At 46.3% G+C, this 20,046-nt stretch overlaps 1 protein-coding gene across 3 annotated transcripts in view; it reads right to left on the bottom strand.

Moving 5' to 3' along the window:
* SYNDIG1 (synapse differentiation inducing 1) overlaps positions 1-20,046 on the bottom strand; it is a 174,295-nt gene that overhangs the window by 47,646 nt on the left and 106,603 nt on the right. For all 3 annotated transcript variants that reach the window (XM_059134226.1, XM_059134228.1, XM_059134227.1), the window contains exon 3: positions 15,782-15,919. In XM_059134226.1, coding sequence (XP_058990209.1) covers positions 15,782-15,919 — 138 coding nt within the window. The remainder of the gene's footprint in view (positions 1-15,781; positions 15,920-20,046) is intronic.

Raw genomic sequence — 20,046 nt, 5'->3', positions numbered from 1 at the left:
GGAGCTCAGATAGGAAAGCTAAAGTGGAAAAGCTTTCTGGAGAACTACAGTTGTTCTGAGATGCAGGATGGCAAGGGTCCAAGACATGGCCAAAGGAGGTGACTGGCCCCAACAGCAGCTGACTCATACTCATAAATTCAGCACATATATTTCACTGTGCCCCAGTGCACAGCCAGTTCTAGAAGACATCTCTCTCTGTCTGTGTATCTTGCTACTACCTAGTCCCCCAATCAAAGTGCAAGCAAGTCATTCAAGAACTCATTGCTTCATCATTTATCTTTTAATTACTTCTGGGATAACCAGCCCCACAGCTCTTCCCTACTAGCTCAGGAGCTACCCCTGTGGGGCTCTCAATTCTTGCATGGGCTTGCACATTGTGGCAATGCAAAGCTCAGGTGGACAGAGATACAGAGGGACATAAACACATTCTGAAGTTGTGCTCCAAAGACTCCTTACTATTGTATGTCAACCTAGACAAGTTAAAAATTTAGAGGGCCTCATATAAGAAGAGACAAGGAAAGTTAAGACGAGCAGTATAGTGTGCATGCTCTGCAGGTCATAGTACATGCTGGGCTCAGTACATTACATGCTGTACAGTACATTACAGAAGTACAGTACACGCTGGGCATAGTACATGCTGGGCTCAGTACATAGTACATTTTCTCAGCTCTAAATTCAGCATCTGCTAAGCTTTATGTCTGAAGTTCATATGATTCTCAAAGCTCCCCAAAATGCTCAAGTTCATCAAAAAGGCAAGAAAAGGGAGATTATCTAGAATACCCACCTCTAGAGTCATCAGTCAGGGTCCTGTCCTCTTTCTATATCATTTTTTTAAAAAGACTTTATTTATTTACTTGTGAGAGAGAAAGAGAGAGAGAGAGAGAGATTAACAGGGAGGGAAGAGACAGAGGGAGAGGGAGAAGCAGACTCCCTGCTGAGCAGGGATCCTGATGTGGGGCTCTATTATAGGATCCTGGGATGAGGACCCAAGCTAAAATCAGATACTTAACTGACTGAACCACCAAGGTAGCCTCTTCTGTACCATTTTTTTATGCAGAGGTGAAGATGGTAATGTTATAAAATACAAGATTGGCCCTATGGGTGAGGTAGTCAGGTAAGGGACTCTCTGACAGTGTTAGAGACTGAATTTCACTGATGTCAAAATGGGAATATCAGAGATATACAAAAAATGGCCCTAGATTCCCAGGAGGATCTAAAATGTGCTCATCAAACAATGACTCACCAAAACCCTTCTTGAATTGGTATGTCCAGCTTGCATCAATACATATGTGAGCTGAAACAAAGGAAATTGCTGCCCTCTATGCAAGCTGGCAATTGCTGGTATGAACAGCAAGCTGGATCAGTAGCCTTGGCCTGTTCCCAGTTCAAAGGAGAGGGAGGGGTATCCCACTGACCACCCCTGACAAATGCTGACTTGAAGCCATCTGAAGCTAATAAGGGCTGTCCATGTAGCTGCATTTGGAGACATGTGTGGTGACCCTTTGTTGCCTCTGTCATGGACCAGGGCATGCCTGGCTAGACTGGACTCAGCACTCAACAGCTTGGCCAAGGGCCACTGCACAAAACCAGGAGCCGGTGGTGTTGCAGGTCTGTGTTAGTTCTCAGGATGTCACAGGACTGGTGTAGGCACCTTAGTCTTAAAAGAGATGCAAAAGAAACAGGAACAGCCCTTCTTTTAGAGGCACACTATATCTTCAAAACTTTATATACATCCTCTAAAAAGAAAAAAGTTTACACATTTGGAAATGTAATTTGAGGCAACCCATACAGCCACATGGAATAATGCAAAATTTAATACATTGAGATTTTAAACCTAGATTGAGAATCTGCTGGCATTGTCTGGCTCTGCCCTTGGACAATCAACATGTGGGTTTCTCTGCTACAACAAATAATCACAAAATCAAGATACTAATTACTGAGATAATGCATCTTCTATATCTGAAAAAAAAATCCCTGTAATACACTCCAGGGAACAAAACAGACATGATGTATTTGTTCATTTATACACTGAAACTAGTTAAAAATCAGTAACTTTTATCCAATAGTAGATTCTGGGACATGGGGGGAACAACAAAAATCAGAAATCTGATTTGTTTTGGCTGCCCCAGATCATTAATATTTATATGGAATTGTTTAAGGTTGCAAAACAACTTTCAGAAGCTACAATCAGCATATTAAATGTGCATATGAAGACAAAGATATCCATTGAGCAGGGGAGAGGGAGGGAGGAAAGAACGGAGGAAGAGAGAGGGAGAGAAGGGGAGAGATCTTTTGATGGTCACTGAGCTTCCATTGCACATTTTCCTGATAGAAGGTAAAATATATCCATCTTATATAGTTAGCCCACTATTTTTTTTGTGTGTGTTTTTAAATCATTTGTCTGCAAAGTCAACTATATTTCTGTGCCAGCCTAGGCTTTTGCAGCCGTGGGTCTCCCTCCTCATAAGCTCAATTGACATGGCACTCACCTTGGGAGACTGAGGTGGACTTGTTTCAAGTCCTTTCCATTCATCTGTCCCTTGGTAGCATTTTTCTCCCCTTGTGACCCCTTCACCCCTGTTCCTCTGCACCCACTGGGGCAGAACTGTTTTGCCAGGCCTTTTTCCTGGACTCCAGCACAGGTTTTGTGGCATTAGTGGTTACCCGGCTGAGCCAGAAAATCTCTACCTCTCTGTCTATTACCTTGGATGACTGGTGATTCTCAAGTAGAAAGTCAGATCCTACGCTAATGCAGAATCTGCTAGTGCCCACAGATGCATTCATTAGGTGATATATTCAGTTTACTATGAGTCAGGGGACATTTGATATGATGAACTTGAGGACAAAAGAGAGGTGTGTTGAAGTGTGTGAAACATGGACTCCAAAATGAGTCGATGATTATAAATAGCACCATTTAGCATGTGTGGAATAGGCAAGGGTCCAGTTTTATGTAAATGCATCTGTTATGAACACACAACTTTGGAGCAAAAAGAACAATGACCATTTCAGAAGTCTGTCCTTATGACCTTTCAGAAGGTTTAGACAGGAGAACATGAAAATGCTGGTTTGTTTTAGTAAGAGAAGTGGTTAGAAAGATGGACAGAAGACAGCTTCTGAAAACACCCAAAGCATTTTTCTACAAACATTTGAAAAGATCCCAGTCCATTTTCACACCAGTCAAAGGTATGCTGTAACTAGCGTCTGGCTGATGGGAAGGTGAGGGGAGATGAATGGACCAGGGTCTTCCTCCATCTATCTCCAGTGACCCCAAGGGTATAAAGAAACATCCACAGAGACCCCCACAGTGCCTGACAAATGTGTCTGCTCACTTCCTTGCAAAATGATTTTTTAATCTAGAGATGAGTCTATTTTAGAACATACTGTTTCCATTCTGTGCTTCCTGACTATTCTTCAGGTTGTAATTCCAACCTGTTACTCTCTGGTTTAAAATGCTCTGTTAACAGGCAGACTCTCTGCTCTGCATTCAAGGCTCTCTAGCCCTTCCCTGTCTTCTCAGTCCTATGTCAGTCTGCTTCCTTCTGCAGCATAAAGCTGATGTCAGCGTGACTTATTCCTCCCCCCATCCTCAGTCAGCTCTGTCTTTATTTTTCCCAGGTATGATGTGGGAACAAGCCAGATGGGGCAGAGAATTAACTGTCCCTGATAGCTGCTCCCAACTAATGTCTGGAAGCACCTCCTCCTTTCAGTGGAGTGCCTTGGAGGAGCAAGATGTGCTCTGTCTCCCAGAGGTTCCCCATGGGCTTATTGCTGTTGTCCACTGTCCTTCATGAGACATGTCCCCAGAGGATTATTCAGAGGCCTGATTTAGTCTCTGTCATGGCCAACTTCTCCCAGCTGTGTCTGAATATCCCTACGTGATACTACATTTATAAGCCACATGGCAGAACATGGGTGTTTAGGAAAAGACCAAGCAGAACATGAGTGTGCACATCTCTGCATCAGACACAAATGTAACCAGGATTCAGTGAGCCTCTAAGTGCCAGACCCTGTACTTGTTATCATTTACACCAGGATGTGATGTCCTCTGAGTATGCATAAGACACAGATGGGCTTTGTCCCATTTTCTCACATACCTGTTGACTGCAGTAATTTTGTACTTGGTCACTCATGCAGAACAAAGATCCAGTTGAACTTCCTGTTAGCACCAGAAGGAATGGGCGGGCATTCAAGCAACAGATAATCTAAGTTCTTCAACCAAGCCTTCAATTTTCTAATTAAAAAAATATTCCTTTCATGAAATAAATATATTCCCCATATAAACAATTAAGGAAAGAGAGGCATGCAGACTTCTACTTCTGGTAATGCCTCTAGTAACTTCTCTGCAGAAGACAGCTAAAAACCCTAGAGCAAACATTGAAGAACATTTTTATAAGTATCAAAAATATTGAAAACAAAATGAGAGGTTATTAGCCAGAGGGAAGGCAAGAATCTGGAGGGGTAGACCAGGCACTGGGAGACACTTCTGTCCTGGTGATGTTTGCTGACCCACAAGAGGAGCCTGAGTGAGAGTGTTTGTTTTGGTTACTTTTGGGGCTCAGAGCCCACTAAAGACAGAGATCCTGGCAAACCAGCCACTGCCATAGGATAGGGCACCAAAGAATTATCATTGAAGAAATATTGAAGTGAAAGGATATTTGTCCTCTCATGAATTACAGCCTGGCTTTGCATCTACCCAAAACTTGAGCTGGGGGCTCGCTGGGTGGCTCAGTCAGTTAAGTGTCTGACTCTTGGTTTCAGCTCACGTCATGATCTCAGGGTGGTGAAATCAAACCCAAAGGCTGGCTCAGTGCTGGGCTTGGTGCTGAGCCAAGGGGGGGGTCTGCTTAAGAGTCTCTCTTCCTCTCCCTCTCCTCGGCCCCTACCCCTCTCATGTGCACATGGTCTCTTAAAATAAAATAAATCTTAAAACAAACACAAAACAAACAAACAAAAAAAGTTGAGTTTGGACTAAGGTGACCCTGAATTCTTTGTGCCAAGTCCTAACAAAAGCAAAGAAATACCTATCTGAAACTAAGTGGCATCCTTCTAATCCTCAAAACATTCCAGTAATATGTTTTAAAAAATTTTATTTATTTATTTGACAGAGAGCAAGAGCATGAGCGAGCGCACAAGAAGAGGGACCTGCAGGCAGAGAGAGAAGCAGACTCCCCACTGAACAGGGGACCCTAAGCAGGGCTCAATCCCAGGGTCCTGGGACCACAAACCTGAGCTGAAGGCAGATGCGCAACTGACTGAATCACCCAGGCATTTCTCCATGAATACTCCCCCCACCCCACTAAATAATGACCAGGATACAACAACAAAAATCTAAAGAACATATGTCATGAGTAAGAACAAAGAGAATTTAAAAAATAGACTCACAGGGGGCACCTGGGTGGCTCAGAGGGTTAAGCCTCTGCCTTCGGCTCAGGTCATGAACTCAGGGTCCTGGGATCGAGCCCCACATCAGGCTCTCTGCTCGGCGGGGAGCCTGCTTCCCTTCCTTTCTCTCTGCCTGCCTCTCTGCCTACTTGTGATCTCTCTCTCTGTCCAATAAATAAATAAAATCTTTAAAAAAAATAGACTCATAGGATTCCCTGACATTATAATCATCAGCCATAAACTATAAAAGACCTCTGCTTACTATGTTCAAGAAAACAAGAGGTTTAAAATTCTGGCAGCTAATCACTCTAAAAAAAAGTGTTACAGCAGATCTGAAAAAGAGGAAACAAATTCTAGAGCTGATGCATTAAAAAGAAAAAGAATATTCTAACTTCGTGAATGGTTTATCAGAAGCTTCACTACAACTGAAGATGGAACTGCCACCCAGAATTCCATATCTAGTGAAAACACCTAGAAGAATGAAATTAATAAAACGATATTTCCAATGACACAAAACAGATAGCATTTCACCAGTGACCCATATTCAAGGAAATTCTAAAGGATATTCTCTAGATAAAAGGAAAACCATGCAAGCCAGAAGGTCAAGGATTCAGGGAGAAACAAAAAATGAAGTGGAGGACGCAGATACAAGCAAATAAATATTGACAATATAAGACAGTAACAATAATATCTTTTTGAAGGCACATCTGTCTACCCACCCTTCTATGTATATACAGGCCCAAATTCATACTTTGAAAACATTAATAAATTTATCATGTAGATGAAACTGACAAAATTCTAGAAAAATACAACTTTCCAGAATGCAACTTATCAATGTTAAATACATTAAATCAGTAATTAAAAACCTTCCTCCAAAGAAATCTCCAGGCCCAGATGGCTCCACCAGTGAATGCCACAAGAGAGACAACAAATAAATAATTTCAGTTGTATATAAAATTTCAGGGAACAGAAAAACAAGACAATGAATGCAAGCTCGATTTAACATTTTTCAAACAGCAAAGGCAATTTGCCTCGTTGTAGGTTGAAGGAAAACACTCATATAATTTTTTTCATTTGCACAAAAAGCTTTTGATAAATTCAACATCCTTTCATGATTAAAAAATAAGATATATGAAAGCTCTTATGTCAATATTAAGATTGGAAATTTTCCTTTAGAACACCTGAGACGCTATAAGGATGTCACTTATACTCCTCACAGCTTTTGCAAGTGCAGTCAGGAAAGATAATGAGGGCTTGGGAAAGTAAACGTAGGGAATAAATAATAAAAATGCAAAGAAGCGAGCCCTATGTAAGTCATGACCATACTCACTGATGGAGTCAGGGGCCAAGGTCAGAAGGGAATGTGGCAGGGGACATGGAGGTGTTGTATTTCTTGACCTAGCTGATGGTTACTTGGCCACCTGCTTTAGACTAATTTGTTAAGCTATGTGGTTATATATGTGTACTGTTCTGAGTGTTATTTTCAAACTACGAATGGTTTGAAAATCACATTCACATTAATGGTGTTAAAATAAACACACAAATAGGGGCACCTGGCTTGCTCAGTTGGTGGAGCATGCAACTCTTGATCTCGGGGTTGTGAGTTTGAGCCCCTGATGGAGGTAAATACTACTTGAAAATAAAATCTTAAAAAAAACCCAAAGAACACACACACACACACTTGAAAAATAAACACAAACACACTTGTACAAAGGAGAGAAAAGCTAGTCATTGCCTGTATTTGGAGTTATTTTCTTTCCAGTCCCTTTCCGTTTTTCTGACTTTCAGAAATGTATAACAATATATTCCACATTTGGAGAGCTGAATGTTGTAATAAAGGAAGACTTAAAAAAGGAATCAATTGGCTGATTCTTCCAACAAACAACATTGGGATAATTTTTCAAGCCACAAACTTGTTCTTGTTGGAAGGATAAATGGGGACTGATAAGAAAATTAATAAAAGATAATTTTTACATGGGAACTCAAATCAATCAGCATTAAATTAAAAAAATAAAGTGATCATGGAAGAGACTGAATTAGAGCTTCTCAGTACCAAATGCCGGTACAGAGGAACTCTCTTGGCGCTGCAGTGATTCTGTACAGCCTCATCCCCAGGACCCCCCTTTTGGTGTGCCAGTGAACCTGCTATTGTGATCCTGAATAAACAAACTTGCTAAGCTTCTGCTTCCTTACTTGCTGGGGCCAAGAGAACCTGTGTCTTGGCCAGTGGTCCTCATGAGGATGAAATGTTATCCATAGTAAACTTCCTCTGCAGAAGTGGCTCTGAGTGTATCTGAAAGATGCATAAATAGCACAGACCCTGATGTCAACAGGGTCTATCCACCTTTGCCAGTTGTGCAGTGGTGATAATATTGCTACCTCATTTTATAGGGCCTTTGTGAGAGTTAGGTGCCCATAAAGCACATTGCATCCTGCCCAGCTTGAATTTAAGACAATGCTCTTACTGTAGTTCTCACTCCATGGAAGGGTGACGCTCTTGCCCAGTACAGGATAAAGGCTGGATGTCAGCTTATTATACCACCACTTTCCTTTTGGTGTCAGGTCAGTGCAGGCCACAGAGAGTCTTCCTGCTATATTGTCAATGCTCCTGTGTTCGTGGAGGAGGGGCAGCCCTCCGGCGATAACGGGATAGAACCTCAGGTTGCTGATACCCAGGTGACTAGCTCAGCACCTGTGCACCTGGAGAAGGGACAGGAGGAGGGGCATGAGACACATCTCCTGCAGCTCAGAGTCCCTCAGCCTCCTGCCTCCTGCCTCTGCCTGGTCACTGACTGCTTTGGCCCAGGCCTTTCCCCCACCACAGCCCAGGAAGCATGACACTCCACCTGTGCAGGCCATGGGAGTGAGACAGCACTCCCTCTCCAGTGGCCCCTGCCAGAATGGTCCTATGAGCTGGGAGGTGGTAACCAGCATGGTAAGGCACCTCCATGTCTTTCCTTCCTTCTATGTACCTCTAAATAAAGCACCCCGACCTTGCTGTAGGGTGCAAGTCCAGGAGGGTGACAGATTTTTCTGCTTGGCGCCCATCAGCCTGCTGCAGTGGTGTTAGGCATCTCCCAGGGCCGCATTCCAGCTCCCAGGCATTCCAGCTCCCAGGCCTGGACATGGCCCAGTCATCCACTGCAGCAAAGGCTCACTCTCTTTCAGCCCAGCATCTCCTGGAGAATAAGACCAAAACGGATACACTGCCTACCTAATAACTGTAGTTCTTTCAGAATCAGACATAACAAGGAATGGGGCAGTCTCTGGAGAAGCTGAAGCATGTCCTGAAATACTAGAACAGAAGCAAGGAAAAACATACGCAGCCTTTCCCACAACATAAAGCCAGAATCTCTTCTGCACACACTATTTCTTCCCTTCAGCTTGCATTTTTAGCTGCAGAAAAATGCACAGTGTACATCCATCATCTGTCTCCCAAGCAACACTGCCAAGGCGGCTCCTCCAAGTGCATCCTGGAAGACCTTGAAAGGCCTTGGGTGATAGGCTGGGGGTAAGGAAGGAAGGATGAGTAAATTCAGGGCCAATCCCTTTCCTGATCATGGAGGAAACAATCCCATCTCTTCAGCATGCCCCAGACACCACATGCACCTCTCTATGGTGTCGTGAAGCTCCCTGCACCCCAGCAACAAGGGCCTCCTGCATGAGCCACACTTGTGTACAGGGAGTGACACTGGAGTGCCCCATAGTTGGCACAGAGACTAATCATGTAAACTTGAAGGTGACCAGTTGATGGTCATATTGACATCTGGGTGGGGGGGGGGGGGGAAGAGCAAGGACCCAGAAACCACATGGAGGTAAACACATGTGTGGGCACTGTGGAGAAGTGATGTAACAAAGAAAAAGGTGTCTTCACATTTAATCACAGATAAACAACATGGGAATCATTCCAGCTACAAGAGGTCAGAAGTCTAGGCAATGAGCAGAAGTCCCTAACAGTTTCCTGCTTCATATTTTTAAGTCATCTGACCAATCTCACATTTTTCTAAGAGCGATCAGTTTGTTCCTTCGATGCCAATAAAGTGGAGGATGGAACAAGTAATCCAAGTCCTGATGGCCCCCTGGGTTGGTTCTTTTAGCTCCAGTAGAATGGTGGCTCAAGAACCAGCTAGGGAAGCAAATCCAACAAACGGCATTATTTGGCAGTCTGCAAGGAAACTGTGTCCTCACCCTCTTTGAGAGGCACGTCTCGAGAGTGATTACAGAAAAGTTTGGGGTCTTTCCGGGAAATGGGGTGAAAACATTGACAAGAATCCTATGAATCAGCTGTAGTCAATTAATGTTGATATCTAAGGTGGAGATTCAGGGGAGAAGCATTTCATTCCTGCTGGACAGTGATGCTGACCCTCGTGTCTTCTCCCAGGGCTGATCTGAGCAACAGGTTTTTATGCCCCAAATTCCATAATTGTTTTCTTCCACCTTTGCAAAATTTACACAGTCACTTATTCAGAGGAGGGAAAAAAAAACAGTTTACAATGTACTCAACTTGTGTTTCTACTCTGCTAGAGAAAGTAAAATTCAGGAAAAATAATAAGTACCTTTAGTATATATTACTACTAAGGATTGCTTGGTTCTCTCCCATAATTTAGTATTATCCAGTCCTACTGGAGTCAGATGGGGAAAGGACAGACACATCCCTAAGAGCTATTATCAGGGTTGCTATTTCACTGAGAAAACAAGAGGGGAGGATTCTATGGTCTAGACTACTGCTGGATGATTATACCAGTCTCCAGCAAGGTGTCCCAGCTTCTACCTCATCCTCTACAGGCTCGCTTGATAGAGTATACACAGGTGGTGTCTTTCCTCTGCTCCAATACCCCAGTGGCTTCTTGGCCCAAATAAAAAGCCTGAGTCTCTGTTACAACCTAAAGGGCAGCACTATGAAGTCTGCCCCCACCTGCCCCGCTCTTGGCTCATTTTCTCTTCCACACCCAGAGGGCACCTGCTGCAACCACACTGGCTTCCACATCATTTCCTGTGTGCACTGGGCATGTTCCCCACTCTTCCTTTGCACTGGCGGTCCCTCTGCCTGAGATATTCTTCCTCAAGAGGTCCACATGGTCAGTCTGTAATTTCATCATGAAATGGCACTGCCTCAGCAAGGCCTTCCATGGACACCTATTTAAAAATGTATGCTTCATATCCATTTCCTACTTAATTTTTCTCTTGTATAATGTATCCCTATTGGACACCTGAAGTTTATGTTTACGTGTTCTCCACTTTTCTTGATGAGAATGTTGGCCCTGTGAAGGTGGAGTTCTGCTTTGTTCACCGCTGCATCCCTGCACACGGAGCAGGGCCTGGTGCATAGTAGGTGTTCAATAAATAGCAGATGAATGACTGTATTTAAGGACACTCTTATAGGTTAGGTTGTACTCTCATTCTTCTATTTTTCATATTGAGGGATTCCTCTTTTTTTCTCCCTAATTTGTCTAATTCCCTTTGCTGGTGCTATTCATAATCTGGTTTTAATCTGGTTTCAATACTCCTTTCTCATTTAATTTCCGTTATAATGTTGCAGTTAGTAAAAGAAAGAAACATTTTTTTTTAAAGATTTTATTTATTTGTCAGAGAGAGAGAGGGAGAGAGAGCGAGCACAGGCAGACAGAATGGCAGGCAGAGGCAGAGGGAGAAACAGGCTCCCTGCCTAGCAAGGAGCCCAATGTGGGACTCGATCCCAGGAGGCCGGGATCATGACCTGAGCCGAAGGCAGCCGCCTAACCAACTGAGCCACCCAGGCGTCCCAGAAGAAAGAAACATTTTATAAAATGGAATGAAATCAAGACATAATAACTACTGGAATGCAGGAGATGTTTGCTGCAGAGGCAGCCCATGCAACCCTCCAGCCTGTCTGGGGCTCAGCTCCAGACCCACGGCCTCCTGGGGGAGGGTCCCCAGCCTCTGTCTTGATAGCACCTGCCCTGTGGGATTGAGTAAAGGTAAAGGTACTGAGGGCAAGCACCACTATCCTGTCTAGAATGGACCTTTCTTTCTTAACTACAACATGCTTTAAGCGTGGTAAGGCATGGTAGATTCAGAAACAAGTACTGTACTACCATTTTTGTTTGCAAACAGATAAAAGTCAAACTATATTGCAGAAGATTGGGTTTTCAGGGTTAGAAATATTGCTATTTACCTCATGTACCCATACTTGCTATCTCTCCAATTTCCATACATCATTTAACCCTTTGAAACTTCAGTTTTCTCATCCATAAAATGATAACATCTGCCCACCTTTCAAACTCATGGCCAAGATTAAATAAGAAAAGATGTGCTCAGTAACTAGCTCCCAGCAGGCACTCAGCAAATTAGGGCTTCATTTCTATCCTCCACATTATTCAGAAACCTCAGTTCCTAGATGGAGCTACCAACATTGCACACGACACTTCCTGCCCTATGAACTGGTTTATAAAACCTGCTTGCATTGAGAGCTGGGTCGGACAACTGATGCAGCTGGAGTAAAACAAGGCTGTGGACGAACACCACGCCCCTCTCCCCACCGGCCTCCATGTGGACTCGTGAGTCCTCCATCCCCGTGGGCCCAGGAAGCTGCCTCCTCCAGCGGTGCTCTGCATCAGACCATACCAATAATCTCAGTGGATGGCCAGACACCCCTGACTTTAGGACAACATCCGACTTTGCTGAACCCTGATTTCACGGCCCAGAGAGTGATATGATGGCAGTGCTGCATCACAGATGCCCTATGCTCAAATGCAGATTACGAGGCCCTTTTCCCAATGCTCTGCCCAAAGACCCTAGCAGGTCTTTGGTGAGGTCAGGCAACGTGCATTGCAAACTGTGCTGCTGTGTTGATGCTGTTGGTCAGGACCAGGCCCCGAGAAAGCATGTTCACAGTATTTAACATGGGACCAGCACCTATGACGTGCTTAGCAGCTGTCACCTAGCTTGCTAACACCTTCAGTACTATTGTTCCTATTACTTAACTAACCTTATTTGAATTATAAAATCTGTTGGAGAAAATAATCTCTGTCTCCTTCCAGGTCTCCCTTCACGAGGGACCCACATGGGTATAGACAACTGGGATTTCCAGTAGAGCACGGTCAGCCCCTGATACTTTGCAGGAACCTTGCAGGGACCATCTCTCTAAGTTCACTTCTGTGGCCTTGCTGGCTACATGCTGTAGCTGATACCATTTTGTGGATCAGGAAACTGAGGTGTGGTAAAGGTGCCTGCTGACCTGGACCCAGCTGGGATAAGGCAGAATAAAAAATAAGCCAGGTTTTGTAAGTCCAGGGAACCTATTAATTCTCCTCCCCACTGCCCTGTGTAATCTATTCATTGAGATTTGCTTTGTTTTGTTTGCCTGGAATGGACTCACACGTTTCTGAATGGCTTGCTGGTGATTATTTTGACAACGCACAAACATGATGTAATTGTCAGTAACTACACTGAGATCTGATCTATGAAAAAAGGAAAAGAAATCACCCCAAATCACACTTAGGTGTCGAAGATTTCCTTGTGAATAGCATTTGCAATGTGAGGGGTCCTGTCTTCCCAGATGGCTGTAACCTCCCTGCCTCAGTACTCCCACACCTGAGGGCAGCAGGAGGCCCTGGGAGCAGCCCACAAAGGACCCCAGAGAAATGGGGTTGGCTCTGGGCTCTCCTCTCTCCAGTGCATGCAGGGAGAGCTCCCAGCTGGCTTTGCTTAGGAAAGCACTGATTTAATCAAGAGTAATGACTCTCAGAGTGTCTGTTCTATGGCGTGCCCATCCTCTCCCCTCCAATGCCTGCTGAAGATTTTGTATCTGCAGTTGGGCTGAAGAGACACACAGAATGCCCAGCAGCCTGATGGCTGGGCTGGAGCACCATGTGCCTGGGGCTGGGTGTCCCCCAGATCTGCAGGAAAGCCGTGAGCTGCCAAAGCTCTAGGCTGTCAAGCAGCAAGCATTGTGGGAAGAAGGTTTGGGACATGGGTCCTGTGAAAGGCACTAACCTGCAGAGAGTTCTCCAAAAGATGTAGTATCCTTTCTTTCCTGGGGTTCCACTGAAGAAAATCCATGCTCACAGTACTAGGAAAAGAAGGACTGAGAGCCTGGGAGTTGGAGGGACTCTGGAGCCTGTCCTCTAATTTCAATGCTGTAGGCAACCTCTCAACTCCTCAAAAGTATTTGCTTTTCACTTCAGAGCAGTGTGACCAGAGGACTCCACAGACACGGCATTTCACATTCACTGTGAAACAAATAATCAGAATGGTCTTTACAACCAAAGGTGTTAACCGTCATGAGGCATCAGGCCCAAGTAAGAGATTCTTAAGGTGTGAAGAATAAAATTACTTTCCGAGAAAGAACCTAAATGCAAGCCTTGGCAGTTGTGGTCCTGATATTTATTATAGTTGCAATCTTTCAGACAGAGACCCTCTGCACAGTTCGTCCTGCTCCAGAGATGGGGCCTCACCTAGGATGTGAAGTAGCCAAGACAGGGCAGCCTCTCCAGCCTTTCCCTGTTGCCAGTCATTTACCAGAGCTCATTTCTGCCCAGCGCCCTGTCTGCACATTCACGCTGATGTCGGCTGCCACACCTTTGAGCAGGTAACATCTGCCCCCATAGAATCCAAGGGAAAAATATCCCATTGTAAAATTTGGCAATTAAAATATAGCTCTGATGTCAATGGTACTTCCCAACAACCCCAGACAAGGTAGGTAAAGGGCTTTCTCAGCTGGGTTGACCCAGGAGGCTAAGAGTGACCTGCCCCACCTTACCACTACAGTTGACGGGACTGGGATTCACGGGAGAAGGCTGATATCACACATAGCTCTCATGGGAAAAGCCTGAATTCCCTGTGATATGGGAGAAGCTGGTTCTCTATGTCCCATACTCCTGTCCTTCCTTTTCTAATAGTGAGACTACCCTGGCCTCTTTGCAGCATGCTCACACATGTTCTGGGTGCAGTTTACACAGGAGAAGACAGGCTCTGGGCCTTGGGGATCTTCTTCAGAGCATGTTCTGCACACTGAGGGCATCTGTGTACATGTCTCCCAGTCCCACTGTGTGTTCCTATCCTCGCCCATGTAGTAGTGCCCATGTCCCTTTCTTGGGGTCGAGGTAAACCCAGGTCTGACTCCCCCCACACAGCTACCCAGGCCTCTGCCAGACCTGGAGTCTTGCTCCCTGGCCCATGCCTAATTCCCCAGAGAGGGGTGTTTTTGGCATTTGTAGGATAAACTCACAAAAGTGAAGGTCAGACAGACCCCCCCAGACCAAGCTGGATAAGGAACAGCCGCTCAACACAACCTCAGCAATGCAGGACTGTCCCATCCTCCATCTCGCCCCCCCAGTAGCTTGTAGAATCTGGACCACAGAGCAGGGCTGGGAGGTGGGCCTGCTTCATTCCTTCCTGGAAGGGTCTCTCCAGAGTCCCTGCTAAGAGGCATCTGTTCTCAGGGGTGTTCACTGCTCTTCCCTGGTCCTCCGTGATGTCACAAAAGGAAGGAAGAGAAAAAGGAAAATGTATCAAAAAGGACTCTCCTCTCACCAAACAAAACGAGGTCAGCACAGAACCCTGCAAAAAGCAGTGAGAGGTCACTGTTGGACTCAGCCAGGAGACCTGTTTTCAAGCCAGGAGAAATAAATATTTCCAACCCAAGACCTGCCAGAGTCCCAGAACCCTAGAAGCAGGAAAGGGAGCACTGACTGCTGAGGGATGTTCGGCATGCCCCAAGAACACACATGATTGTGGGCTCTGCGCTCACCCCACTCATTCAAAGAGCTACCTTCCTATGGTCTGGCTGGGATGATGGTGTGGGTGTGGGGATGCTGAAACACTCTCTGGCTGGCAGACTAACAAAAAGGGGGAGAGAGACTGTTTCTGTGCGAGTATTCTTCATTTGCTAGAGAACATCTTCCAAAGCCTGGCTTCCATGAAGGCACAACAAGAAGGCTGCTTTGCATGACAAAGGCCTGGGTACCGACCCCCAGAAGCCCTCATGCTGAAGGAAGGAGGGTAAGATTCACCATCTGATGGGCTATGTCTTCCAGCAAAACTTCAGCTAGGGAGGGGCACACATGGACTGCTGGAAACTAGAACCTAATTTATATGAATGAGACTGACTGCAGAGAGATCCACCCCCATGCCCCACTTGCTTTCCCGGCAAGTCTAGGGTGTCTCCCAGGGCTGAGTCCATCCCACATCCCAGCCTGCTTTTGCCAGGAATCCCCCTTCCTGAGGACAGCTTGCCTTGTCCTGGTGGCCATGAAGCAGTCCCAGCATGCTGAGGTGAGGCCTCCTGATCTCTCTCTCCTGGGCCTGTCCTCCATACAATGCAGGCCACGTGGGAAAACCTGAGCTGCACAGTCTTCTCAGGCTCTCCTCCTCAGTGGCCTCACTGTGCTGCATGTGGGGCCGATGGAGAGAGGCTTACCTCATGGGACAAGTAGAAGGCCGCGATGCCTAAAGGCCAGAAGCAGCAGAGCATGGAGAAGACGCTGAGGCCCAAGTGGTCCCTTGGGGGCATCATGAGGAAGTTGTCCTCGCTCTCTGTGTCACTCGAGTAGTCACTCTGCAAGAGAAAAATGGGCAGGGATGGGCAAAAGAAGAGATCATTAACAATGTAGTCACTCTACAATGCCCCAAATGTAGTTGTCAAAACTGGGATGGTCACTGATGTTACCGTGCAGTGATGGGAAGGAAAATTCCTTCTCCGAGAAAGGAAGAAAGGAAGGCCCCAGTTAAGGATATCAAGAACAGGAGAAGAAAAATCCCAAGTACTTGGCTCTTGGGTTCCATAGAAGACCAAATCCTTAGAAGTCCATTATTTCACAGATCTTTGGGATCCAGGGACACAGGGTGGGGACAGAAGTTTAACCTATGCGAGGATGGGATGGGCACATTCAGAAGGCACACTCACCAGCGTGTGGACTCCTTTCTTTATTCTAAGACTTCAAACTGGTTTACAGGGCTAGGCAGGGGCCGTGTGGGGCAAGGGGACACTCCCTGAACCCCCTCCATTTCCTCAGACTCTGATCTGAGTTAGGAAATTGCTGGGCCTAGTGTCAACCCTGGGTGTCCATGTTCCTTCCAGAGGAGCTGATGGCTGCTTCATGAGAAAGCAGCTCTGTGATGAGGCCACTTGGCAAGCCCATGGGCTCATTCCCAGGCCTGGCAGAACCTCCTAGGGAGTCTGGTGCAGGGGTCAGGGACTGGCACAGAGATTTGTAAAAAGCAGCTCAGAAGACTCCAGCACTCACGAAGTATGGGAGCCATGGATCAAACCTCCCTGCAGAAGGCTCCCTAGCTCCAGGATGCTAGACAGCTTGTGTCCCCCCACCACCCCCACCTCTAGATGCTGCACCTACAGGATGCTTTTAGCCTCATGGGTTGTTCCATTTGTTGGGTCCCCATCATGAATCTTTTCTCCTCATTAAAACATGGCACACTTACGCTGGTTCATCCAAAAACCTGGGCCAGCGTATCTCCGTGCTTATTTTATACAAAGACAGAATCACATTTTACTCCAGATTTTGTTTCCTAAAAAAAACCCAGAGCATCTCTTCCTGAGAGGGTCATTAGCTTCCTCACTCCCTTTGCCAGCGCCAGAGGTGGTTAAACACACAGCCTCTGGCTGTAGGGAGGGCAAAAGCACTCGGTGCACACTGCAGACAACCTGGTCACTGCCTCAGGTGGCTTCAGAGCAGGCACTGACCTGAGGCCCCAAAAACCCAGGTGGACACTGAGTGTGAGTGAGCCTTGTGCTATGTGGATGCCATCACTGCCACGACCACCCCAGCAGTGCCACTGTGTGCTGCCCCTGACATTCCGGTGCACAGATAGACAGACAAAGTCCCCAGGGGGCCATGGCCCCCCTCCCTATTTGGGTTAACTAAATGCACATAACACTACCATTCAGAGCCTCCTGTCCGTGTGCAGACAGCCACAGGGCTGCAGGGAATTAATGGGAACTTCCCGTTAGTATTCTGTTTCTGTGTTGTTGAGGGAGAACAGGCACATTCTGTTGGTCTCATTCAAATCACAAACAAGGACCCTCTCCAGAGGCCCAGTGCTTGAAATGGGCTATGCACTGTCTACACAGCCCCCATCCACCCATCACACACTTGCACACATGCACACCGCCCCCCTTCCACCATGAGTCAGAGACTGGGAGGGATCCCTTGTCACAGGGAGCTGGCTCCTTCCTACCAAGCAGGTTCTCTACCCTAGGAAGACACTGGCCCCTGGGGTGCCAGCCACTCCAGAGTCTGGACCACAGGGCTTCCCCAAGACAGAGCCCAGTCTGTGAAATTTCTATGCTTTTCACTCTATAGCACTGCTTTCCATAAAGTCTCTCAAATAATGAAGGGAAATGAGAATCATGGTCCTTATGACTATCTGGAAATGGCACTGAGCCACCCCTGGAATGGACAATTTACAGGTGAGACCTGGGGCTGGAGGGCTGGCCAGGGAGAGATGTGCATGTGTCAGCCTGCTGGGAAGCCAACATCTTTGATCTGAATGGAGGGGTGCAGTATTCTAGGCTGAGCCTGAGTGTCTTCGTGGCTGTGTGTCTCCAGAAAAGCTTCCACATGTCAAGGCTCTCCTGGCCTCCAGACTCTCACTCTGGAAACAGGAGAGTGTCAGCACCATTGGGTAGCTTAGCCGCAATGCAAAGGGTCCCCTGCACGAGGAGCTGGCGAGCTCTGGGAAGGGAGGCACCTGTAGTGACAGTCCCAGGGCAGGAGGCACGGTGACCAGAGGCCCTGGGAGGGGTGGAAGATCAGGTATAAAAGAGAAGCCACTTCTCCTAGCACTGGTCACAGACATGGAGCTAATGAGCTTTACACCAACCCAACAGGATGCTACAGGTGGAAGTGCTTGCACATGGCCAACAACTCTGTCTATGGGTATTTTTGTTTCTTAGCTTTTGTAGGGCTGTTTGTTTGTTTCAGTTTACTAAGAGTTTTATATACCTGCACTGGATGGAGTCTCACAGCAACTCTGGAAATAGGTGTAGTTACTATTTTTATTGTTATTTCTATTTATGAAGGACAACACTGGGCTCTGAGAGCTAAATGTCTTGCCAAATCCCAGAACTGCCCAATCAGTGGCCACTCCTTCCAGAACTGTGCTATAAAACTGTTGTAAGCTGTGCTGGACAGCAACCCCTGCTGAAAGCAAACCCCATTTTGGCTCAGGTGCATCTTGCCCAAAGGTGAGGTGTCTTCTCTGCCCTGCCCATGACAGGGATTCCAATGACTGGTCTGGACTGGTCTGTTTCATGGTGGCAATAGGGTGGCCAGGGAGAGTAGTAGACAGTGAGAGCTTCCCTAGGCAGGTGCCATGTGAACTGTTGCCACAGACCACATAGGTACACTGAGATCCAACTTCTGTTTTTGGAATCTGCTTAGAATTACACCTCCAACCCCTGGAGCAAAGAATTAGATTTCAGGGCACTCCCCCCAAATCTTCACAGATTTTTATTTAGAAGCATAAGGGAAACACACTCTGTAAATTGCAAAGTTGTGGCTACATGGTACCAAAATAATTAGTCAATTTTGATTAAAATAGATTTTAAAACTTCAGGCAAATTACAGGGCAGACAGAAACAGCCCGGTTCATTTTATGTTCTGTCTTCCATCGGCGGCTGTTCTGTGGGTATAAGTGGCCGTGGGCATCGTGCCACAAACAGGGAGAAGAGGAGATGAGAGAAGGCCAGCCTGGGCGAGGCTGCATGGATACCAATAAGCCAAATAGGGAAAAACACACACAACCACCAGCACCAAGAAATTCATCACACACAGCAGCTGTTCCTAAAAGTCCTCTTCATGGGTCATCAGATTAGAGAATTGCAAAGAAGACTGACAGCATTCCAAGGGGGCTTACAGTTCCTGCGGGAGCCTCCTCTGCAGCAGCCAGCACTGAGCAGGCACCCGCAGAGGAAGGGGATGTTGAGTCCCTTGGCTCTGCCTGCTGGTCCACCGGCACCTCATACAATGGGCCCATTCTCTGCCCAGTTCTAATACCTCCACCCAGGGCAACAGCTCTTGTCCCCTTGGGGTTTTCTTCCTTAGGATATTTTAATAAAATCGTCATAATGCCAGGCATGATGCCCTGTATTTCACACATCCCAATTCACTTGGCTACTGAGCCTGGACTGTGAGGATGCCATTTTTGAGGTGCAAAGCTGGGCTCTGGTGTGTCATTTGGAGTCACTCAAGACCTCACATAAAGTCCCCCTGTTGACCCCCTCTGGGCCTTGCATTGCCCTCCCATTCCCCCCAAATTCTGCTTGCTCATCTGGCACACTGTTCTGTGTAACACCAAGGAAAGAGTGGGAGCACACAGAGCAGGGTGGGACAGAAGATGGGTGGCTCAAATGCAGGGCTCCCCACAGAGGGTCACTTTCTAGGAATGGAGGGGAATTTGTTCAAGAGTGTTCTTTTTTTTTTTTTTTTAATTTTTAATTTTTTATAAACATATATTTTTATCCCCAGGGGTACAGGTCTGTGAATCACCAGGATTACATACTTCACAGCACTCACCAAAGCACATACCCTCCCCAATGTCCATAATCCCACCCCCTTCTCCCAAACCCCCTCCCCCCAGCAACCCTCAGCTTGTTTTGTTCTTAACAGCACTATTTAAAAACAACAAAATCCCAGAAGAATTCTACATAGAATTCTATAGATTCAT

This window comes from Mustela lutreola, chromosome 9 (genome assembly GCF_030435805.1).
Source record: "Mustela lutreola isolate mMusLut2 chromosome 9, mMusLut2.pri, whole genome shotgun sequence".
In the NCBI taxonomy this organism is placed as follows: domain Eukaryota; kingdom Metazoa; phylum Chordata; class Mammalia; order Carnivora; family Mustelidae; genus Mustela; species Mustela lutreola.
Note: the sequence above shows the minus strand (reverse complement) of the source record. Positions and strands in the feature narration are given on the sequence as shown.